Below are 25,005 nucleotides of genomic sequence, written 5' to 3'. Positions count from 1 at the left end.
AAATCCAGTGGAACTGTATATCAGTGAAACAACAATGACCTTTGAAAGTGAATGCTATCTCAACAGAATTCAGAGGCAAAAAAGTACATTCAGAGTTAATTCACAACAGATATTGTGACAGAAACATCCAAAAACGTCCTCAGCCAGATCTAACCCACCAAGCCTAAGGATCAGCTAGCCAAGGAACAATTTAAAATATCCAAGCTACACGAATTGGGATTTGTTTGGACCTCCAGCCACAGCAGAGTAAACGCAGGTTTCAGAGACAAAGCTCCTGCACATGCAGTTTGAGGAAGGAGGGAAGTGACAAAAAACTTAAATCCTCAGAGACACGCATGTACGTCAACTACTGCCAGTGCCAAGCATGATCAGCAGCCCAGCCTGACCAAGAATAAACAGAGCTAACGAGCCTGGAGCAGTGCCAATCGGCATTAGAGAAATTATGTGCCAGGCCAGAGACTCAGCTAATCCACAGGAAGACTGTAAAAAACACTCCACAAGAGCTGCCGGAACTCACAGCTACCAGCTGCCAAAGGCTCCTACCATTAGAGGCTTTTTAAAGTTTGGCTTTGGGATATGAAGCACAAGACTGCAACCCAGCATGGCTTGGGGATAACAGAAGAGAAGGGAGAACAGAGTGCAAATTGGGAATCTGTTTTCATGTACAGTCCTAGCCTGGAACAAGGAAAAAGGGAAGGGCAGCTTCCTTTAGTGCAGGTTCCAATTGTTCACTCAGCATGGCAGCTTAGCTGGGTGTTGGACGTAGCCAAAAGCACAGAGTTTAAGAAAAGTGCATCAGCAAACGCAGACGGTTACTACATAGCTCAGGAGAAAAGCTGGAATCTTCACTTGTACAGAGAGAGAGGGGAAAAAAACCTTTCATTTTACAATTCTCTGCAAGGTTCCTTAAGGGCACGATTTGCCTCCAGCTCAGCTGTTAATCCACCTCCACAACGAGAAGCACCCAGACATTCACAAAGCAAGACCTACATCAGAAACAGTCAAAGAAAAAGCAAGAAAGACAGACTTGCTGGCACACACAGATTTGAATTTGGCTAACTGGGAGAATTTGGGGAAGTTTAATAACAGGACACTGGCTTGTTAGAGAGGAGAGAAAAACAGGGTTCAGGAAAGCTGACTCAACATAGCTGAACAGGAATACTCAAACCAATAGAAACCAAAGAGACGGGGATTTGCAGTGATGTAAAACAGTAACTGTGATCAACAAGTCATTCTAACTAACTGCATTTTCCAAGTCAGAGCTAGCACTGCTTTGGCAGCCAAATATGCCTTTTTTTTTTTTTTTATTTTAAATGCACCAATAACCACAATACTTCATCAGTCTTTTTAAAATTAAACAACAAACAACCACCAACAACAACCAAAACCGACAAGAAACCACAAAAGGACAGTAAATGCTTGTGCTGGCACAGCAAACATTCTTCCAAAGCCACGCTTTGACAGGGTCCAAAACATCAGCCTCTCCAGATTCAAGCCACAGGTACCCCTACACAGAAGCCAGTAGAAGCTGCAGGTACCCCACCCCTCTCCAAAATATAAACCCTTTCAGAAATGGGATTCTGGAGCATGAAAACTCGACAGAGTATTTATGAAACACCCACAGGAGGCATTACTCCTGCTGCCAGGATGCAGAGCATGTCAGAGAGCCTTTTTTGTCCTTGCTGACAAAGGTGTCCAACATTATCGAAAACATTTCTGGCAAGTTTGCATGGCTTAGCAGTCAGACAAGGAGATGAAGCAGAAAGCAAGAGCTCCCTCCCCCAGATCAGCAGCTTTTTTCCCCAGCACCCTGCTATCACCCTTGCACCTACCACATGTGGAAGCAGCGGCAGGCTATCCAGATTGCCCAGGCACTACTCCGGAATGCAGCTGAAGACAAACGCGCAACCCATGGCTTCTGCTACCGCCAGGAAATCAGAGCTTTCATTTGTACTTTATCTGTGTTCCCGTACGTGTTTACGTCAGCGTGGCAATGCTTTGCCAGCAGCAGCCGACTGTTAGAACTGAAGGTCAGTTCCAAAGGGCTGCTGCAGACACTGAAGCATGGCTGCGACCCGCAGCATGCATTTTCTGCAGGAGGCTCCAGAACAGTTCAGACATAGAGGTGATAGCAAGATACTGCCTCTAAACTAACCTCCTGTTAACGTTTTGAGCCAGCTGAACAATCCCAGGAGAGTTTAAAAAGGCTAAAATTTTACCTACCGGAAACAGGAGATATGCCAAGCTTCATTAACAGTCCTGTAGAGGCGCTGACCAGCAGCAATGCTGTCCCCGCATCCTAGGCATCTCCAGACTTCTTCACCTGTGTGCAGAAATAAGGTGACATATAGCAACCATTTCACATCAAGGAAAACTCAAGGATTGCTGCATCCCCGATAAATAACAACCTGAAATTACATAGCTTGACGTTAAAGGCTTCACACACACACAGCGATAAGCCAATACCAGGCATTTTTCAGCCCCAGAGAGTAGAGTTCCCAAACTGAACCCTAACATCTATATGTTTTTGTTTTTTTTTTTTCCCCTCAGACCTGACATCACCACGTGCTCCTTCATATTCTGCAGAGGAAAGCAATATTACTTTTCACAGAAAACAGCTCGGTTACAGCTCTGCTGCTCTTTAGAGCAGAGATTTCAGGAAGAAATTGGCCCAGTGTGACAGTTCCTACAGAGAACCATGCTACGCCAGAAAGCCACGTTACCATTTCCCCTCTGCCACTGACTCAGCACCTAACATTTGCACTCACTTGTATAATTAATTGGATTTCCCAGAACAGAAAGAAAGGAAAGGCAAACTTTACTGTCAGAGAACTTGACTACCAGGAAGGAATTACACACTCGAATGGATATTCCTGTAGAGGCTGTACACGCAACGCCACACTAGAGCCAGACTTGGGAAGAGGGGTAGATACTACTGGCCTATTGTCCCTTCCGAAAGTGTTGTGAATAGTCAGAAAGTTAAAATATCTTCTCAGAGAACTGCCATAAAGCCCCAGAGACATCTAGAATACATACAAGCTAGGAAGAAACAGCATGAAAACCCTTGCACAAAGTGCATTTGGCACACAGATAAATGCTATGCAAAGTAAGAGTCAAGGATCTGGGTGGGCACAGGATGGCGCAAAAAACCCATCGTGGATCTGGGCACATCTCAGACCTGTTTCTTTGTGCTACCAAAAGCTTACTTGCAGTTAAGTTGCATAAGGAAAGCGTGCTTAGAGAAGGAAAACCACTAACCACTGACTTCCAGTTTCTAAAGAACGTTAAAACTCAGCAGTTGCTCAGGCGATCACCCCTTCCTTCACTGAAGGGGACACGTTTTTCTCTGAGGTCAATGGCAATTACCAAAAACTCGCGGCAGGGTGAAGCTCTACGCCTGCTAACAGCATGCGGTCAGATGCAGCCTGCTTCCTTCTGCAACTTCACCCCGAAACATACGACAGCTCTTCTCCTACCACATCAAATCGCTACTCTAGTCAAGCCAGCTAACTCTCACTGTCCAGAAATCACTCTGCTGCAGCAGTCAGTTGTGTGATGCTGGAGAAGGAAGATGCAGAAGATTACTAGTTCAGCACTTAGGAAGCATGCCTCTCATTCACGGGGAGGATGCTTTCTTTAGTCCATAGTCTCTCTTCACCTTCATGGTTTAGATGTAGAGAATGTTATTGGTAGATATGATTCAAAGAAACAACCACGAGGTTACACGTTCAGCAGGGTAACAGTAAGAGGTGAGAAGACAACACGGAGTGACTCTGTGACCAGTTAATGAAAGCCTCTGTGACAGCAAGCAAAACCTGCCCGTCAACGCATACCACGACACAACACTACGGTTACTGCAGCGCGAAGGAGCGGAGCATTGTCTTGGTGGGTGACAGCACCCAGGAGAACGTAGAACAGAGCAGAGAGCCAAGACCCAAGCCAAAGCAAGGGGTGAGAGAAGCTGAGTTTAGTGATTAGGCACACAGCACGGATCTGTACAAGTGCCCAGGGAGAACCAAATCCTCCTTGCTCACCGGTAGCTTTCTAAAAATTGTCACCAAGGCCAAGCTCCTTGAGTTATCCAAACCTAACCTGGTAACTCCAGCAAGTTCATGCCCAGTTTTAAAAGCTCCAACACCCAAAACCACCCAGACCTCCGGGCGCTCTCACAGCGAACTGTTCCAGACCAAACACCTCAAGGCCCGACCGCAACCGAGCGCCCCGTCCCCGGCCGGCAGCACCCCGCAGGTCAGGGCGCAGCCCCGCGCCGCACGGGTCCCTGCGGGGTGGCAGCGCCGGGCTGACCCAGCGGCTCCACACCCGCGGGGCAAAGCGGCCCCGAGGCCGTCCCGGCGCAGGGCGCTCCTCGGGGCGGGCCGCGCCGCCCTGCCCCTGCCCTGCCCCTGCCGCCGGGAGCCGCTGCCCGCGGCCGGGCCCCTCCAGCGGGACGCGGGGCAGGACGGCGGCCTGCGGCGAGCCGCGGCCGGCGGCGGAGGAGCCCGGAGCAGCCCCGGGCCGAGCCCCCCCGGAGCGGCCCCGCCCGCCCGCAGCCCCCCGAGCCCCGCGGCGCCCCCGGCTCCGCCGAGCGGCGGCCCCGCACCCCCGGGCCGGGCCGGGCCGGGCCTCACCTGGCGGCGCCTCCATCACCGCCCGGCGGCCTCGCGGGGCGGGGCGGGCGGGGCGGGGCCGCCGCGGGACTCGCCCCGATCGAAGCCCCGCCCCGTTCACCGCCGCAAGCCAATAGGCGCTCCGCCCACCTCACGGCTACAAGCCAATCCGCCACGCTGCAGCGTGGCGCTGACCGCGGCGGGCACCAATCGCAGCGCGGCCACGCTGTAAGGCCCGCCCCCCGTGCGGGGCTTGAGGCGCAGAGCGAGCGCGGGGCGCGAAGGAAGAGCGGCGGGGGCCGGCGGTGTGAAACGGGTGGCGTTTATTGTTCTTGTAAGTCACCGTCACCGCGGTGAAAGGCAGCGGACAGGGCGGGGAACGGCTCCAGCCACGGCCCGTCAGCCACCCCTGGCACGCTTCAATAACCCAGCCGTTCACACGCTGCGCTTTAGATCAGAAACGGTTCGGCCCCTCTGACCCCGTTACACGTCTGTGTCCCCAGCAGGAAAAGGCTGCACCCGAGCTCCCCTCAGCACCAGGGGTGCTGCCCCGGGCCCGCAGCAGCTGTGAGCAAGGCGACCTCCGGCCTGCCGCCGCCTCCATTTCTTGTCCTCGCATTACGCGCCTCAGAACCACGTGGAGATGAAGGTGAGGTTCTACGCACTTGAGAAAAACCCTGTGCAGACCACAGTAACATTCTGGAAACGCCGTACGACAGAAGTCGAACCAGCACTTTGACTGGCTTCACGTGAGTGATCTGTTCGGCCAGGTGAAGTCAGGTATAAGTCTGACTAGACGTGACACAACACTGCAGATGCTTCTCAGACTTCTTCCTGCCAGGTGGAATTTTGGAGGCTGGCAAGTTACACATCAGTCATCCTCTGACACGCTACTCAAAGTAAACATTTTATAGTTACATAAATAAGCTTCTACAACAATTAATCAAAGTGCCCTGCCCGTACACATACCTTATCCATACACGAGAAAAAGTCTAACTACTGAAACAAAGTTTCTATGAGTTGATTTGTTTTGTAAGTTGTATGTCTGTTGTGAGGAAAGTCACAATATTCACCTTGCAGGAAATCATTATGACTATTGGCGATCTGAATCAAAACGATCTAAAAACAGTAAAAGAAAAACATGGAATTGCCTCGTCAGAGAAATATCAAAATTGTTCATCTTGTTAGGAAATCCATTGTATCTGCTGTTCTGAAGGAATCTATACAAATACATCAGGAATACTTTTTAAAGCTGTATATCCAACAGGATTCCGAAGAGGCTACAGAGTGCTCACCTTCTGAAATATTTTCCCCTCAACACAGAAATGGTTGTGGTGTCCTCCAGCACTTCAAATGAATATCTTTGGTAGATACTGCAGGGACTCTCACACAAGAGCCATTCTGTTGTGGCGTGTTGTAGCTGTACACAGGTGCAGAGAGAAGCTCTTCCAAACGTTCCCCTACTGTGGCACGTGCCAGCAGAGGCAGTATCTCATTTTTCCTCCTGTATAATTTTACAGTTTGACAAATTTAAGCTCAAAGCTCACTTAAAGATGCCCCTTGCTCCTCTCCCCAAACAAGCTGATCTCAGGTCTGTTACAGGATTTTATTTGGAGTACATGACCTTGCGTAGAAAGTCTCACAGCCCTGGGAAAAAGAAACATAGCTATGGTGGCAAGGTTGTGAGGGGATTATCCATAAGTGCAGCCAACGGCTGCTGCACAGAACCAAGGAAGACAACACTGTTTTGTCAGTAGGGAGCAGGGCTGGAGGAGGCAGACAGGTATGTCATACTGTTCGGCCTCCCCACCCGGCTTCACCAGAGAATCTTCCAGTGTCTGGCTCCATCAAATTCAGGCTTTAAAAAATTGCAGCATAAAGTTGTATCCCTTCTAACAGCCATTAGAGCTGCTTCAGGCAGGAGTTTTCCATCACTCTGGGAAAAAACAGCAAGAAAAGAAACCAGTCTCCACGCCTGGTTCCATTTGCTTCATGTGCTGTGCCCAAGGATTCCCAGCAGTGCTGCAGATGATTTCCTGAAGAAGGCCGGATGTTGATGTGAAGACAACGAATAACACCCACAGCTCTGGCAGATCCGTCACATTTGCCAAGCACGAGATGCTGTTCACACTGCAGAGTTTCCTTACCTGTCCAGCCTACCTTGGGGCAACTGTCTTTCACATGAACCTGTTGTAACTGCTTGGCGCAGGATTTCAAAGCAGCACTCCTTTTAGGAGCAGAGCTCAAAGCCAGGCCCATGGTTTGTGGCAGGAACCTGTTGTACAAGACAGCTGAGCTGAAATGCACTTTTTAACCAATGTTTAATTTCCAACTCCGGTGCAAAATGCGAGATTCTTCACTGTGCTGTGGTACCACCAATTTCCGAAACCCATGGTTAGCTATGGAACCAGACACCAAGAGGTTTAAAATGGGAATGGGGATGCAGTTTGTAACTGTTTCACTGGCCTTGCTGGCCAGGAATATACAGAATAATGGAAGAGATTTATGCAATCAACAGCCAGAACATTATCACCAGAGCCACAAACAGGAAGAGGCGGGATAGGAACTGCTCATCCACATATTGAGGAGTCCCTGGAACAGCTGGAAAACAGGAAGTAAAAAACAGTTCAGCACCTTCCTCTTCTCCAGAATATTGTGTATTCTGCATATACTACATTCATAAATTGAAAAATATGCAAGGAATCCCCCTGCTGAAAAACTGTTGCTGTCAGTATTTCCTACCCTTAGATTGGCCAGCCGTGACAGAAAACAAAAAGGAAGACAAGCACGAGCTCCCTGGAGCAGGACCTGCGGAAAGCCTGCTCATGACTAATAGGAGCAGGCCGCTCCAAGCGCTAGAGTATGCACAGGGCTGTGCTGAGAACTTCTGGGGACAGCACTGAGCTAAGTTCACTGCTGCCAGGTGTCTCCATCCTAAGGAGCCTTACCACTTCTGCCTGAGTGCTCCTTCCCCTCAAGGTGAAACATCTCTGAATAAGCAAGCGATAAAACAAAGCTGCGTGTGTACCCTTGACTAAGAGAACTAATGAGAAGCACACAAGCTTAAAGCTCAAGACATGCCTTTCTGGAACTGCTGAATTGAGACCACAGATGAAAAGCAGATAAGGGGCTTTGTTAAACAATGGCTGTTACAGCAGCATACATTTTCATGCTTCTTTGCTCTGTCATATCTCCACACAAATTTTCAGTGGAGAGTGAAGCGCAGTTAATAGGCAAGTTCATTTGACTGAAAGACAACACAGCTCCTTGGCAACACAGGCGTGACATGAAGAACGTGCTGCCAGTTCTTACTATTCCTGGGCCATATGGCATATGGAAGATCTGCCAGGCAGAACCTTTCACAGCGGAAGTCCAGAAAACCCTGGGCAGTAGGTTTTCTCTTTCAAAACAGGTAGACTCAGTTTGTCTACAGCACAGGTGGGGAGGGGGGGTTTCTGGCGATCACTTAATTTTTAGAGAGACAAGACTAGTTGAAGTAACCAGATGTTTTTCCTTAATTAAAAGCAGTGAAGTAATTTCACCATAAAGTTATTTCTCGTGGAATGCAGATGACTGTCTCTGAGGTAAGTTTCTGAAAAAAAGGATCAATCTTCGCTTTCATTCTTTTGTGTTACAAAGCACCAGTTTAATTTTTTTTTGTTTCCACCTTTTATGTTATTTCAAAACATGTGTCTCCTGCATACACCCCTACTGACTCTTTATTACTAGAAACTCAAATCCAACTTGCCTCATTTTTCAGAATTAAAGGAGAAAGTCACCAGTGTCACCGTCCCTCCCTCGTTCTGTCCTCTCAACAGGGCCTCCAGCAAATCATATGGAAGTGACAAACTTGTTTCTTATATAAGCCCTCATACAAAACATGTAAGAAATAGACTGTGTTTCTCTACTGGGCATTTTCCCCTCATCCTGTGTTTCTACATACAGTACTGATTTACTTTACCATTAATGTTTCTCATTTAATAGGCTATTTGTCTAAGTTACGAAGGAGTTTGTAAAATATCTGTTTGCAATAGGACCCTCGGAGAAGATAGGACGCACGGTACCTGGAGGAGGTCGCCCGTCGTTTATGTTGAACGCTGTGGCAAATATACCAAAGGGAAACGCCCCAATTCCGAATGACATTTGGAAGCCACCATCCCCAAACCCGAAGCCCTGGAATCCCTGCAGAGAACAAAGCAATGGAAGAGGAAAAAAAGGTACAAATAATTTAAAGTCTATTTCAGAATATTTTACAAAAGTGCAGATGCTCCCTCTCACTGGCTGTCTTTAAGCTCAAGGGGTATCATGCAGCCTGGCAACTTTCAGTCTGCCACTATTGTTAAATACTTCCTAAGTTCTCATGGGTAAAGTGTTTTACACAGTAGCAAACTTGCCAGAGCAACCCAAGAGTTTGAGAAAATGAAAAGTAGGAATCACGCTTCTTGCTTGAAGGCTGCAAATTAGAAGTGTTTCTATAATTTCTTAATTTAAAACAGTATAATGTGTATACGTATGACAATGTATCAAAAAATCAACATTACCAATTCTTTTTAAAACATTTTAAAACTATCAATAATTCTGTATTAATAGCTATTAATCATATTGCTATAAGATATTGTGAAAAATAATCTGCATTGATTTTTCTGATACACGTGCATCATCTAAAAATTAAGTAAAAAAAATTGCAAGTGGGATGCATAGATCATCATAAATAAGAACAGTACCAAAAAACAACCAACCAAAAAACAAAACACACCACCACACCAGGATTCTAACTGAGATGCTGTATAAAGTCATCTGGGACAGGAATGCAAGATATGGATAAAAGAGGGAAAAAAATTAAAAAATAAAAAGGAAGATTTACAGTGCAACAACATTGATCCCAGTAGCTCCAGACTAAAATTCCATGTCAAATCAAAAGGTAAGTGTTCTGAATTAAGATGAACCCTGCTGTATAAAAGCAGTGTACTATTTGGGAACCAACTGTATATGAATCTATGTAGTTGTGTCATGTCTGAATACTGGACAACTCACAGTTCTATGTTCTAAAATCTGGACACCTGTCCTCTGGTTTCAGAATTAAAACAATGATTTCCACTCTGGAGATGATAGGCCAGAATGGTTTTTCAAACAGTGGAGGACAATTAGGATTTCACTCGTACAATAAAAGCTAGACATTTCTGGGCTGATACTTGATTTGATGAGTTAAGTCTTGACCGCAACTCTCGTCAAGTGTTCTGTCACTATCTGAAAGGGACAGCAAAGTACCTTGCATGGCAGGTCCTGCCTTTGTAGGAAACAAGAAAGCAGCATTGCTGCTGCTGTCTTCATACCAGACTCTACTGACTTCCTGCAGCACCAGCAAAAAGGTCGAACCAAGCACAGCAAATGATTTAATAAGAAAGCAACTCCCTGGTGAGAGAGAACAACTAAGATGTTCCTTAATCACACCCAGCAGAGTTGTTTGCTTGAATCGTGAGGTACATGCTCTCTGAGGACCCTAGGCTGAGTTACACGGAAATATGCAATTGTTTCATCAGGTCACTGCCATCATGCTAGAAAACACTGTGGTCTGTCCTACTGGCTTACTCCTATGTCTTCACCATATGCCAGCTGCTGCTTAAATTCACTCTATGCAATCTCCTCAACAAACCACAGATCCCACTTCAAGCGCAATTGAACTTAGCCCATTCTTTAAGATGCTAAAGAGTACTATGCGAGTGGAATTTTCTGCCACACAGCAGCTATCAGTTACTCACAACCAACCTCTGGCGATCTCTACAGGACCCTCATACAGGACCTTCCACACACACTGTCCTCCAAGATAAAAAATACAACCTCAATAAAAACAACCTGATTGCTCAAAGTTTCCCCCCCCCCCCCCCCCACTTACCCCTCTGTTCTCTGGTTCAGGTCTCTGTCCTTGGGGTCGTGGCGGAGTTTTCTCTCTGCAGGAAGTTGTGGAATTAGCTCAAGTGCAAGGATGCATTACAGCAGTATCTGCAATAGCCTGGCTAATAAGAGCAAACATGGAGCATGCTCTCACAGGGCTGTGCTGCAGCAAAGCTGGAGGTAGTGTGTGACCAACTCGACCCACCAGCTACATGAACCTTCAGGATCACATCCTTAACCTAAGATATTGCACTTTTGAGTAATAAAATACTCCACTGCAAAGGCTGGAAACTGAGGACCAATGAAGGCCATGAACTTTTTATATAAGCTTCTCCAGTCAGATAACATAATTCCCGGCAACCTACCATTTATAACTGATAATTAACACTCAATTCAAATTAAAACAAATTGCCAATTGAACAAGAAATAAGGTGTGTAGACCCAAGCCCTGAAAGAGCCAGAAATATTTGGCAGAGTTGTCAGTTCTGTCCATCTTTTGGCAACGTATCTCACATTGTGAATCAAACACTTCGGTAGTTTTATCTTAAATCCTGGTAGTTTTCACACAAATAGTTGTATTTGGGTTTATTACCTGGGGTCCTGTTGTCCAGTGCTGCCTCTTCCGTACAGAGGAATAACTTTATCTCGACTGATTCCTGCTTTGCACACAGGGCATACTTGTCTGTTTGGCCTGGTTTCTAGCCACTTAAAAAAAAGAAAAGAAGGAAATTACAAGAAGACTAATAAAAGACCATGGAAACAACAACATGCAAACCTAATTTGCATCCAGGCAGAGAGATTTAGCAACTTCTCAGAAAGCCATGGAGCAAAGCATTATACTAAATGCCAAGTACTCTCCAAGTGTTGGCATTTTGCCTATTGTTCTGCCATAATCTATTTGCTGATGCATACAGATTCAGAATGGCACTGGAGAAAATGTGAGGAAATAAACAGTACCAACAGTCCCGCACAGGCCAAGGGCTAGCACAGATACCTTCCTGTCATCTTCCTTTCCTATAATGGTACCACAATGTACAACACTACATACGCAACAAGTGCGCTCAGCATTTAAGCCTGTAAACTACACTTCTGTGAACAGCCTACAGTAATTCTCCTAACAAAACCACAAATGTCCAGTGGTTAATTAAATGAAAAGTCGGAGGTAAGCAGAATAGAATCTACGTTTTCTTTTTTTCTAAAAGATTTGATTGCAAGTTGTTGCACGTGAAGTTGCATTAGCATACTGCAGTTGCCCTGGAGAGAAAGAAGCGCATTTGAAGAGGGGGATACTCCAGAGTACCAAGGGCTTTATTGAGTCATTGGAGCTGATGAAAGACAGCGTAAAAAGAAACCTGTCTTACCTGGTGTAAACAAGGCCAACTGTGAGCATTCCCAGGACAATTTGTTCACAGAGAAGAGAAAAAAAAAAAAAGGAAAACACAGAATTAGTTACTGACAACTCGATCTGACAAACATATAAAGTGTACCATGGATAGCACAGCTTACAGACAACAGAACCCTGGAATCCAGCTGGGCCAGTTCCATAACCTGCCATTAAAACAATTTTTGAAAGCACAGCCCAAGCCTGATCTCCACTGGTCCTTTCAGGTTATGCAATCTAGCTATGTTGCTAACATGATTCTCTCCGTATCGCCTTTGATTCCTGCATCTTCATCTATACCAAAGCCCCATACAGAGGGGGGACTCTTTTTAGAGAGATACAATTTATCTTATGGTGTTTACTGCAGATTTTCCCTACTGATCCCAGGGAAGATATCCCTGAGCTAATATGCAAATTAGAAAAATACCAGTAATGAGACTCCAGGACCTTACCAGAAGTCATGCGAGAGACATTTAGCTAAAACATTGGGCACGTTCATCAAATTACAGGATAATTCAGGCTGGAAGGGACAGACCTCAGGCAGCCTCTAGTCCAGTCTGTTGCTTAGGACGGGGTCAGCTGTGAGATCGGACCAGGTTTCTCAAGATAGAGAAAACCCCATTACACAGTACTACTCCTAAGGTTAAATTAACGTGGCAACTTAAAAAAACATTGAAGGCAAACAAGAAAACAACAAGATAAAAATGATAAGTAGCCATCTGCTTTCAGAATGGTCTTTCCAACACTATTTGAACAAGATACGTGCTATTTTTTTACAGTTCCATTCTTCCAAATCCTTTTGCGTTATTAAGATAAAATTATTGCAATAGCTGCTATGTCATTATCAAGTGATTTTCCATCTCCTTTAGATTAAAAACCCATACCTTTAAATGTTATGTATATTAGCAGAGAAAATAATAAAAGGAGGCCTAAAAGATCACTTAATAAGCATAATTTAGCTTCCACTATAAAACAAACAAAAAGCCCAACACATTTGGACATGTCAATCCTTCATAAGGATTGACCAAGCTACTTAAGCAAATGTGACATGCTTAATATACTTGTGCAACACATAACCAAATCAAATCAAAGAACTGAAAATTTAGTATTACAACTGCATACCATGGGTAAAGAGAATTAGATCACATGTAAAAGCATGTTTCTTAAGAATAAAAAAATAACTGCCTTCAGATGTAGTTTTAGGTATGCACAGGTTAGAAAGAATTTAAATGGGAACTAGATAACTATGCTAGACCAGGCAACGCAGATTAAACACACACAACCAGTCAACACTGAACTGTCTAAGGAGGTTTGCTCGTTTGTTTGCTTTTACGAAATAATCCAGAAGGTTTAAGATGCAAGAAACTCACTCCTAAGAACATGAACATTTAATAGATAAAAGCAGTTTAGATGCAAACACCAACTGCTTCTAACCCAAAGACATGGTCCTTATTCAGCTAAAGACAAACATTTTTATTTGACATTTAGAATTATTAAAAAAGAAAAATAGGCTTTTACATGATCAGAGAGGTGCATGGTGTTCTGATTTATCTGTGGGGACTTGAGTACTTACCAGAAGAGATGTCCACACAAGCTGATAACTGCATCCTTGGCAGTGTCTAAACAGATGTTACATTCAAAAGTGTTGTCCTGATTCGCATTTTCCCCAGCACCATTACTGCTACTGCTGCCACTGGTCCCTCCAGTACTGGAGTTCTTTGTTGATGTGGAAGTCGTGGGTCCTTTACTTGCCATCCTGAGGAGCTGCGCAGACACAAGATCAAGAAAATTTTCCTGTTGGAATCCTAACAGTGAGAAAGGGGGAAAAAAAAACCAAACACGTTATTGGCATTATAGCATTGTATTCTTGACCTTTTACAAACTGGCAGTGATTTACCTAGAAGCACCTGAATCCTCCTGTTGATGGTTTTAATTTAACATATCCAGGAGATAACTTGGTCCTTTAGTATGACCTGGCTTTAAACACCACTTTCTGTGAGAAAGATGAGCTCACCTAGTCATACTTTCAAACTATCAAACATTTCTAAGTGATAAACTTCAATGTGCTGCTGACATGCTTTCATCTCTCATGATCTTCTTTGATAAATATGAAGATAACTTATTTCAGTAGCAACAACCTCTCCAGTCTAATTCCTCAATATACAAATTCCATAGTACTTGAAACTCTGAGATTCAGCACAAGGCTTTTACATTTCCAGAAACACTTTTACTATTTCAAGACTTAAATGCAGGAACTATAGACAGTTTCAGCAGTTACAAAAATTATTTAACCAAAACAAAAATGTTTAAAAAAATTCCACTGTGCTTTTATAAATCTGATATCATGCTGCCATTGCAGGGATACGAATATCTAGAAAAGGTTGAGAGAAGGAAACAGGTGACTATCTGAACCATTTGCAAGTGCAGTTAAGCATGTGGAAAGGGCACCCTAAATTTTTCAGAAGCTAATTTACTTACAAACTTACCCCACAAGCTTTAAAAGCTTTCTCAGCGTTCCCTCTTTGTAGCAGTGCTGAAGTACAGGTGTGGGGCAGCAAAATAAAACCCCAGCATCTCTAGCTGTTACTGTCAAAAGCTTTTTTATTAAAATATAATCCAACTGCGCCGTCAAGAAAGCATCGTACTCGAGTGTCACGAAAGTACTGCAGCAATGACACTAAGTTACAGCAAGAGAGATGAAATTTATTTCTGTAGAGGTTTTTCACTCAGTTACATCATTTCGCACAGTGTCCCAGAAGGGCAGCTCAGTATTCACAGACGCTGTACTTTAACATACACTGCTTTCAACACTGCTGACTCTTAGCATTTCACACTGTGACCTCATCTACACTCAGCAGCAAGGTAGCTCATTGTACAAAATCAAAATTCATGTTAGTTCAAGGCAGATAGAAATGCTGCCAGCCCACAAACTACACACTAAACGAGCTGAGTTTTCACACACAGTTACTACCAGAATCTTTAGTAGCATCAGCCTATCTTCTTCAGTAATGTTTGAAAGCTTACCAGCTCAGACCAATACATGTGTGCTGGGAATTAATATCAACATTAAGAAAACCTCCCTAAAACTAAGTAGATCAACACATTGTAAAAAATGCTGGCATCATTTTACGGAATGGGCACAAGAGATGCCTGGATCTTGTATCTAACCATATAACATAAGGTAAACATGTACAGGAGGCAAATAAATTAACTTGTAAATCCCTAAAACGAATGTGGGAAGCAAAGTTCTTTTCTCCAAATTAAATTCCATATATTTAACCCCAGAAATGTGAAGAATCATTAAAAAATAAGAAAACCTTTATCTTCACAAACACCTGCTGAGAAAACTAAACCAAACAAAAAAAATAGCCTTCAGTAACTATGAAAAATGAAAAGAAAAATCAGCAACTTATGAAGACGGATGATATAGAGAAATCCATAGAAGTATCGTTAATGCAACGGAATAAAGATGGCCGAGACAGAAGAAAGATTAAAATGACATAATGTGACAGGCACTGAATCTACTCTCCTGGAAAGTCATTTTTACTCTGTACTGGAATCCTCTCTTAATTCATTCTCCATAGGCTGATGGGGCCTAATGACCTATTAGGATTTAAACAATTTAAAATATCAAAAATATCAAAATACAACAGTAAAAATGAATAATCTTATTCTGGAAAGCCTTCACAATCCTTTATTCTTCTCTGTGGAATATGGCTTAACATAACTAGGTCCATAGCAAGTGCCGTCAGTGGCTGTTGATCTGCAAAGCACACTGGACATTTACAAAGATGCAAGCATGAAACAGAATCCAATGACTAAAACGTACATTTGATAATTGTGTATTGTGTCACTTGCAAGTGTAGTCTGTGAATCCTAAAGTAGAAGTTCAACTGCAAATTCAACTTGTTCCAGATGTAGAACAAGCTCAAAATTGTTGAAATAGCACTTGAGCTACTTAAACTCCAAGACAAAACTGAGGGGGGTGGAGGCAAACAGAGCAGGCCAAGCAGACTCCATCTTCTGTTCAATAGAAAGCTCAGGAGGAAGACTGTGAGTGCACTGGGCTATCTTACAACTTTAGGAGCTAAGTTAACAGAATTTAGAGGGGACTGACTGGACAGATGCCAGTCCAGTTCGCTAAACTCTTGTCCTTGATCAGCTGTCCAAATTAACCCTACAAGCATGATGAGTTGCAAACAAAACAGATGAAAAGATATAAAAATCAGCTGTTGTTTAACTACAAGCACTCAAAACTTTTCTTTTTTTCCTTATTTCTTTGCTCTCTAGATATTTATAGGAAAATAGTATCTTTGAAATAAACAGCTTGTATAAATGGCTTTTAATTAGCATTTTAATCATCACCTCTGTGATATCCCAACAGGCTGCTCTGAAGGTGACCGAATCACTGACATTGACTACATCAAGAGAACCGAGAGTGGCAACAGATGAGTGGTTAAGAAACAAAAAAACATCCTCAAGTAGTCTTCCTAAACTGGCAAAGTCTGGTGGAAGTCGAAGAAGATGTGGAAGGAAAGTTACATGTTTAGGGATCCAGCATGAATCCCACTGAGCTGTGTAAAGAATAAGTGTGGCTGAACAGAGCTGGTGAAAGCAGACCTCCAAGAAAGAGATGGCACACTGGGACCTGAATGTTTCGTGACAGCTGAGAGCTGCTCCCTGAAAGAATTAAACATGGGAAACAGGTAAGGTCTGTGGACTAATATAAATCTCACTAACAGGCAATAAGAAAGAAATTTTACTCAAATACTTTAAAAACTAATCTGTAAATCTAGTGGGAGAAACTGCACACCAGGAAAATGTAAGCTCAATAGATACAGTAAAAGATAATATTTATGGACTCAGAAAATTAAAAGTGAATGTATTTGCCAAAATACACTGACCTGACTCTAAAAATACAAGAAAAACTGTTCAAGACAGACTGGGAGAGTTTCCACCATAAGTTAAAGCATACAAAAAATTCCATTGGAAACAGAGGAGGTGAACAATAATTCAACCTGAGAAAGACAGAGAGAGAATGTAAATTAGAAGCTGATGTCATCAGTGTGAAACAGTTGTAGAATATGTTCACAGCACTACAATATTAGAATGTTTGAAGTATTTACTTTTTAATCTTTGTTCATGAGCCATAAGTAAAATATCCAGTGAGGAGATAGGACTCTGACTAGATTATTTATAAAAGCTAGAATTTCTTTCTTTTTGCAATGTCTAACACATAACAATGAAATAAGAGGTGCCTAGTTAGATTTAAAATTCCACTAGAAAGACACTTTTCCATATTTCTTTGCCAATGGCTCTTATTTTGTCTGGGATTACTGAAACAATCCAACTGTAGTTTCTTTCTGAAAGTAGTTTTGATTTAGTTTCTGAACTTCTTGCTGTTCAAATGGAAAGGAAAACGTCAGCTTATTTTTCTTATTACCACAATAATAATGGCATTTTTAGATACATTATAAATTATATAAAATGAATATTAACATTAGAAATTCTATCTAAACCTACAAATAAACCTACAAATATTATCAGAGTTTGTATAAATACCTCCCGCTCATAAGTGTAATATGAATCTGATTCTTAACCTATTACAGTTGTCTGGCCTTGAAGTAAAAGTAACAGATAACCTTAGCTGGTAATCGTTGGCAGTGCCTGGAAGAAAGTACATTTACTTCTTGACAGTCCCTTTAAGATAGATGTTAGGAACTACATGACTGTCCCACAGTTAATCATTAAATACCCATTTATCTCTCACTACCTTTTTACTCTGTCCACCAAACACGTTATATTTTAACTCCTCAGAAACATTTTCTGCAACTTCATCTTTTCACTTCCTGTAAGCTGGCCAGCATCACGTAGCTGCTTTTTAGTATTGCCAAAAAGTGCTCCCAACATACAAGTGTGTGTGATCACTCGATCTTTCAAGAGCACCCATTTGCCTTACAAACCAATGTGCCCTTGCTTGGCCTCATTTCGTTAATTGGGATTCTGCAGCGCAGGTCTGGGTTAGTCGCTGCTTCCAGGGTAAGAGCTGAAAGGCGCCTTTGGCAGCTCCGAGGTTTCAATGTACCTCACAAATGCCAGACACTGTTACACACTGTCAAAAAAGGAAGTGACTACAATAATCCTCTTTCTTTAACCATTCCCTAAGAGTGTAATATAGACTCCAAGAAAACGTTGCACAAATCTTTAAACAAAGATTTTATCCTCTTACCTCACAAAGTCTACAGGAGGAAAAAAAAAGAGAGCAAGAAAAAGAAAACTGATATAACCAGTTGGGTAATACTGCCCCAGCATTCTCCTGGTTTGGAGTGTTATGTAAAACATTAAGCGCTCCGTGGGCTAACCACGTTAACATCACGATGTAAAAAAAAAAAAAAAAAACCTAAAACTAGGTTGAAGGGGCGATAGGCAGTTCCCGGCCGAGCACCCGAAGCGGCACAGATCCCTGCGGCCGCCCCGCACCCTGCCCAGCGCCAGGCGCCCCTCGCAGGAGGAGGAGGAGGAGGAGGAGGAGGAAGGTTTCGGCTCGGCCGGGGAGGCTCAGAAAGCCACCAAAAACGGGAATTTCGCCAGAAAACGCCGGCGGGTGGCTCCGGGCCCAGCGCGCCGCCACGCCGGCAGCACGGGCCGGAGGTCAGCCAGCGAGGGCGGCACACGTCAGGCTGCCGGGACCAGAGCCGGGGCTGTCCCGTAGCCCCCCGGGACCGGGGCTGCCCCGGGATCCCCGAAGCCCCCGCCCCGCTCCGCCGCCCCCGCCCCGCTCGTTGAAAGCGGGCGGAGCGACCCCGGCCTCCCAGCACTGCCTGTGCCCGGCCCCTCCGGGCCGTCCCCGGCCGTCCCCGGCTCCCCCCCCACCTCCCCGTGCCCCCTCCGCCCTCGGCCCCGCTCACCGGGTTGCCGTCGCTCCCCCGAGCCGCGGAGCCGCTCCCCTGCCAGCGGCCGCCGTCACCTGACCGCCCGGAAGCCCGGCCCCGGCGGAAGGGACCGGCCCGGCCTCCCTTTCCCTCCCCGCCGGGCCGCGGCGCCGCGTTCCGCCCGCACGGGGCTCGCACGGGGCTTCCCCGGGGCTCTCCGGCGGGCAGCGGGCGGTTGGTGCCGGCTGCCCGGCCTCCCCCAGGTCCCCCGGGCCGTACTTACATCAGCGGGGCTGCGCTCTGCCCGGGCTCAGCCGCCACAGCGACGGCTCGGTCTCGGCTTTCTGCTCTGACGTTTTGCTCTGCTTTTATTGCAGCTTGGCAGCCTGTGGGGGCAGCGTCCAGATGTCTGCTTCTGAAAAGAGCAAGAAGTGCAGGTCACCAACCACAGCCAATGTTTGGACCGGTCGGGGGAGAAAGGAAGGTGGCGGCTTTGAGAGGAGACAGATTGTTCAGATGCGTGCAGTGCTAGGATCTGAGCAGAGGAGCATCTCCAGGATGGGAACAAAGAGCTTTATAAAGGTATTTACGCAGCTGAGAGATGCTTTGGAAGAGGGAGAGGAGGGGGCCTAGTGTCTGAAAGAGCTGTCAGAGCCAAGGTGACACCACCGGAGGGTTTTGGCCCTGCTGTGAGGGCACCCACCAGTCCTGAGGACGCTGAGGTGGAAAACAGCTTGGAAGTGCTTGCTGTTCTACCTGATAGAAAATGGGTGAATCCTAAGATAAGGTCTCCTGCTAGAAGTGAGCCTTACAAGGGAATGGGTAAGGTAACAAGTGGAGGTTAGTGCCAAGGGAGCCTTTCAGAGAGAGAGCAAGGATATTGCCTGAGGTTTGTCCACTGACAGAGATGGCCTGTGACTATACAGGTCTCGTGTGTGGGTTTGAACGTCCCAGCTGGGAAGTGTTCGGCAATATAAAAAGATGTGCTGAGCCTTCATATAGCTTACAGTAGCACTTAGGCTTGGCAAAACCCATAACAATGCAGTCATCCAGCAGCCCTGCTGGAACTGCTGTGCATGGTGATGGATTGCACTGGGAAATTTGTAGCTGAGGTGCAAATGAAGATAGTATCTGAAAATTATAGTGGTTATGTCCTAGGACACGCATTGTGAGGCTCCACTACCCACACTAGCAGTGTATTTACTGTCTGTGAAAATTTCTCTAACAAGACAAGCTTACTCACTTTCACCAAGACAGTAAAGCAGCATGGCTTGGCACAACTTCAGCATGTAAGCAAAAATTTGGCATCTCAATGTAGTATTGGATTAATGAGAAGTTAACGAGGCCCCAAAGGTATAAATGGTATCCTCCAGATGCTGATTAAAACAAGGATAAGTTTCTGAAATTTGGACCAGCTTAGACTAGTCACCATGTATGTCTACAATCAAAGGAATTTCAGTATTAATAGAGGATTTTTTTTCTCTGGTATTTTAATCATGGGAGTAAGAGCAATGCTAAGAATAGTCTTTATTGTTTGGGTATCTTATGATAGCAAAAGCAATCTGTAAAGACATAGTTACTGCTGTAGACAACACAGCCAGGGAATATTTTCAATGCCCAGTGTTCATTTTAACACTTTCTTTTATGTCTCAGAAAAAATGGAATATAATTATGCATTTCTATAACGCCTTATTTGCAGTACCCTTGTTCCACTCCTAGTGAGTATTTTCTTTTAAAAATGGAGAATATCCAGAGAGAGACAATGAATAAGATTGGGTGAGTGGAAAGGATGGTGTACAAGAATATAGACTGTAAGCGTTAATCTTGTTTACAGATAAGTCTGTTCCTGTCCGATTAATCTTATTTAAAACAGCAGGTAAACTCAGATTTACTCCCACCGGTAAAGAAATTAAATTGAATGGCAATAATAAGCGATGCAAGGGAATACTTTCCTTGTTGAAGCTAATAAGTCAGCTAAATATCACTTGCACGATAGGGATATAAATGCCATTAATGTTTATGTATACTCTAATGGTGTTATGTGTATTATTGTTCAGTGTAGCTGGTAGTCAGTAATTGATTAGAAGGAGAAAAAAAAATGTAGCCTGGTTGCCAGTTCATTCTCATGGTGTGAATGAGAATAAATTACTTTGATTTATTCACTTTTTCATGATCTAAGTCACAAGACTCAAACAATGGTTATGGCACTATATATGGGTGCTATGCACAACCTCCCCTGAAATTCTCATAATTGTGAAAGTCATGCATCTATCAAGAATCAAAGACATAGAACTTCACATCAGCATTTTTCTCATCAACTCTTTGTTTTACTTGTATTTTCGACCTAATGGTATCTTAATTCAGTATTAAACCACATTTGGGAATATTCTTCCTTCCTTAAAATTTGCATGCAAGGGTTTCTGTTTGGGAGTTTTTTGCTGTTGTCCAACCAGAGGAGCAGTTTGCAAGACCTCCTGCTCATTTCACTTTTCTGTTTCACCAAAAAGGTGGGAAGCCATACAGCTGTTTCTGTTACGTGACATGCTTCCATCTGTGGTTTGGTTTTTTTTTTTTTTCCTGTACTTTTGTCTCTGGGAACTGACACATTTCAAAAACCAGGCCCGTAAGCACACTGAACTCTGCCTGATCTGCTTGAGTAAAACATACTTTGAAGCATCTGGTGCTTTGACATCTGTGAAGCAAAATAATCAAGCTGAAATAGTGTTACAAGCTGTGAGAGAAATCCCCGTGCCTGTAACAGCTAGAAAGAACTAGCCCCAAGGACTACTGCTAGGCTGGGATGAGATATCCACCAAGCCAAGCTGGGAAAGCACTGAACAGAACAGCTGCAGTGCAATCTTCAGGTTTTGTGAGTTAACGATTTGATGCCTTTGTGGAGGTCAGTTGGAACTTGTCATTCTGTGTTTGTGAAAGGCCCAGGCAGAGGAGATGCGTCTCGTCTCCCATGTCTCAGATGTTTTTCACTTATCTTTTACTAAATAGGCGAGGTGTTCTTGCCTGGTGCGTTTTACATATCTTAATGAACCTTGCATGCCTAGTACCTTTTCTGACCTGTTTTTGAAGATAAATTCCTACAGACAGATCCCATCCTATCAGATGCTTAATGGTAGAAGATCTTTGTGCTTTCCACAACGTAAGGCTGTCAGTCCATCACAAACTTCCCTTTGAGTGCTCTGTTCAGTAGCTCTGAAGCGGTGAAGTTACAACTTCAAAGATGCCACAAAGCGCGGTCAAGTGCTGAGGATGCCATTACGTCTGCTCGCCCGTCCACACCCTTAATCGTAGAACCACTAAGGTTGGAAAATAGTCTGTCTTCCTGTAAAAGCACAGGAGCAGCACAGCTTTTTGGTACCACTGGTTTTGACTCTTGCTGCCTTTGCACAAGCCAAGAGACACGAAGGTGATCCCTGTGCTGCCTGCACAAGGGCAGCTTATCTGCAACAGATGGATGTGAGGACAGGCCACGTTTACTCCCACCACGTCCCCATCCGTGCGCACCGCTCCTCGCAGCAGCGCAGATGCAGACAAAAGCAGGGGAAAGCAGCAAGTGGGCCCGCTGGCTCCTGCACAGCAGCCCCAGGTGCCTGTGCCGCTCGCCCTCGGGAGCCTCGCGCACACACTCGGTCCGAGCCGGCATTTTCCTGGCACCTCGCAGCTCCGCGTGTATCGCCCCGTGCCTGGCGTTACGCCTTCGTGCCGGGGCTTTATGGCTCGGAGGAGCGGAGGAAGGGCTTTGGGAGAGGCGGGGTGCCTGCCGCCGCCATCTTGTCGGGCAGCTCCCTGCAGGCCTACAGCCCCCAGCATGCGCCGCGGCCGGCGGGTGCGGTGCGGCAGGACTACAGCCCCCAGCACGCCCCGCGGCCGGAGCCGCCCCAAGATGGCGGCGCCCAGGGGCGGCTCGGGCTCGGACCCGGACTCGGACTCAGACAGCGGCGGCGAGGCGGCGGCGCGGTTTCGGGAGGCGGCCTGGGACTGCGTGAAGCAGGCGGCGGTGGGAGCGGAGCCGCGCGGTGGTGAGGGCTGGCGGAGGCCGGGCTCCGCTCCCCCGGCGCAGCGGCCTGTCGTGGCCCGGTTCCCCGCCGCCTTGGTCGGGCCCCTCCGCGGCTCCGCCTGCCCCGGGGCGGCCGTCAGCGGGGAGCGCCTCTGGAGCACGGGGAGGGCCTCGGCTCGGTGCCCAGGGTGGTGGCGAGCCTAAAGGTCTGCCCCAGCCGGGGCGGTGGGAGGCTTCCCTTTGCCCTCGTAAGGGTTTTCTCCAGCCCCTGTGTCTGGAGGAGGGGTAAAGAGGTCCTGGCCGCAGGTCTCTTTCTCACATAGCTTTACTTCTTTCTTTGCTAGGTGGCTTTAAAAAAGATCGGTTACAGTCTGCTCAGCCTAGCCTAAGGTATTTGTGCTTCTTGTTTCAGAGTTGTGTTTCTGTGAAGAAAAACCTAAAGTATGTTGCATTTGTGCTACTTACAGTTAATGCCTTGTGGTGCTTCCTACTGGAAGATCCTAATTTGTCACAGGAATTGGTACAACGGTAATCTGGAATGGTGCTTAAGTGTTTTTTTAAGCTGATAGCTCTTTTAGGAGTATGTTTTTCACCCCTCTCATAGCAAGGCAATATAGAATTTGAAAACAAATGACTGCTGACAGTTATAGCATTAGTTCAATTTGTCAGAAATGTCCTATTAAGGAATTAATATTTATTTGTAACAATTTAATAAAATTTAAAATAGAGGGTTATATGTAGGAAGGCATATTTAAAATATTGCAATTGCAAAGCCGATCATTTGTAAGCTGGGAAAGCAGTGCCTAAGTTAGGAACCTTGCAATGGAGGTGATGCTGGCCTGTCTAAGTTTGCAGCATTTCTGTAGCCTCAGTTTTGAAAGCTGTCAGCCAGGCAACTTAGTAAAATCCTTTGTTGGGACAAGATTTACATGAATTGTATCAGTGTACACAGGAAGCACATACTAGAGAAGGGATGTCCTGACATCATTTGTTTGCTTTTGTAGGCTATTTATAGGCTATTTTGTAGGCCATTTCAATGACAGAATCATTCAATTACCAAGTGTCAGAGCTAAATAACATGAAGTTCACTCTTGGGAACTGAACTGTTACTGTTGAGCTATTTTCCACCTTTCTTAACAGTCTTGCCTAGCGACTAAGTATAAATTAGTTCCTACAGAGTGGGAGACTTTACAGTCCCTTATCTCCTGTTTGGGTGAGAGCACTGGATGTTATTGCCCTTGGAAGAGATAATCTATTCTTATTTTAAACAGGCGTGAGGTGAATGGTCATGATGAGGATGGAAATGAGCTACAGACCACACCGGAGTTCAGAGCACATGTTGCAAAGAAACTGGGAGCAATGCTGGACAGGTATTGGCATGTGATACTTAGAAAGCTTGTTCTGTGGATAAAGTACAGAGACGCTTCTGTTTGCTAAAAGTAAAAAATTAAAGGTCAGAGCGTAACCTGGATATGGAGGGGAAGCTGTTTCTCTTCTCATTTCTTTCATTCCTGTATTTAATGCAAACTTCCAGTATTCTAACCTGGCCCATCTGTTGTGTCCCCCTGTTAAAGACTTACCTCTGCAGCACCACCAGTCTCCATTTGCTTCTGCGGTAAATATGTTGTGGGAGGAAAAAGCACAATTTGTCTGTCTTAGCGCTTTGGTCATTTAAAGGCCAGCACAAGAATCTTCCCTTTGTTTTTGTGGCTTAAAGCAATACTCGTTTCAGGGTCGTGCTGGCTGTGTGCATCTGACTGGGCTGCTGCTGTCTCTATTATGTGTGTAACTATTGCCCTGAGAACTAGAATTCCTGGAGTTTAAAGTAGGCTTTCAGAAATGTGAAGTCATTCTTGTGGCATGTGTTGCTAAGGAGAGAAGGCATAGTCTGCTTTGAGAGCAGAGAATTGAAATATTAAGGTAAAAGTAAGTAAAAAAATATCTTCCTCTAGGCTTGTTTCCTAGAAATACCCACCCAATGTTAGTTCAGTTTGTACAAAATGAAGACTTAAGTGTGTAAGGTCTGACTGGGGTTTTCTGTTTAGTTTCATCACTGTCTTGAAGGATTCATCAGGACCTTCACAAACTTATGTGCAGCAGCCTGACGGTGGAGATGATGGTGAGTTCTAGTCACAGACCTCGTGGTTCTTTTGTGATCTGGTTAGTTAAATGATGACAAGTGGGATGGATCTTGTCCAGTGCCAGTTGTACATGCAGCTGCCTAAAGAGCACTTGCAGTAG

General features: G+C 45.1%; 3 protein-coding genes across 9 annotated transcripts in view; 1 reads left to right on the top strand and 2 right to left on the bottom strand.

Annotated features, from left to right (window-relative positions):
* LIMK2 (LIM domain kinase 2) overlaps positions 1–4,692 on the bottom strand; it is a 30,416-nt gene extending 25,724 nt beyond the window's left edge. The window contains exons 1-2 of the mRNA XM_040577550.1: positions 4,629–4,692; positions 2,224–2,323 (exon numbers count right to left, since the gene is read on the bottom strand). Of these exons, the coding sequence (XP_040433484.1) occupies positions 2,224–2,323; positions 4,629–4,644 (116 nt within the window). The 5' untranslated portion in view covers positions 4,645–4,692. The remainder of the gene's footprint in view (positions 1–2,223; positions 2,324–4,628) is intronic.
* An 809-nt stretch (positions 4,693–5,501) lies between these two features.
* RNF185 (ring finger protein 185) lies at positions 5,502–18,918 on the bottom strand. 2 transcript variants are annotated; one of them, XM_040577559.1, is made up of 7 exons: positions 18,789–18,918; positions 13,454–13,685; positions 11,861–11,879; positions 11,092–11,204; positions 10,501–10,555; positions 8,672–8,789; positions 5,502–7,208 (listed from the first exon to the last, which is right to left on the bottom strand). In XM_040577559.1, exons 2-7 carry the CDS (start codon positions 13,633–13,635, stop codon positions 7,111–7,113), a joined length of 585 nt encoding a protein of 194 aa, XP_040433493.1. In that variant the 5' UTR covers positions 13,636–13,685; positions 18,789–18,918; the 3' UTR covers positions 5,502–7,110. The 2 variants fall into 2 exon arrangements, with proteins under 2 accessions (XP_040433493.1, XP_040433494.1); XM_040577560.1 differs by having other exon boundaries at positions 13,454–13,644; positions 18,789–18,907.
* A 430-nt stretch (positions 18,919–19,348) lies between these two features.
* C17H12orf43 (chromosome 17 C12orf43 homolog) overlaps positions 19,349–25,005 on the top strand; it is a 32,292-nt gene continuing 26,635 nt past the window's right edge. For 2 of the 6 annotated variants that reach the window (XR_005825180.1, XR_005825179.1), the window contains exons 1-4: positions 21,169–22,786; positions 23,109–23,154; positions 24,036–24,134; positions 24,810–24,883. Coding sequence is in view for 4 of the 6 variants with exons in the window: in XM_040577557.1 (XP_040433491.1) it covers positions 22,480–22,786; positions 23,109–23,154; positions 24,036–24,134; positions 24,810–24,883 (526 nt within the window). In the remaining 2 variants the exon portion in view is untranslated. Of the gene's footprint in view, positions 22,787–23,108; positions 23,155–24,035; positions 24,135–24,809; positions 24,884–25,005 lie in introns of all 6 variants that reach the window. The other 4 variants (XM_040577557.1, XM_040577556.1, XM_040577555.1 and 1 more) reach the window with 4 other exon arrangements.

This window comes from Cygnus olor, chromosome 17 (assembly GCF_009769625.2).
Source record: "Cygnus olor isolate bCygOlo1 chromosome 17, bCygOlo1.pri.v2, whole genome shotgun sequence".
Classification (NCBI taxonomy): domain Eukaryota; kingdom Metazoa; phylum Chordata; class Aves; order Anseriformes; family Anatidae; genus Cygnus; species Cygnus olor.
This window is presented reverse-complemented; position numbering and strand designations above follow the sequence as displayed.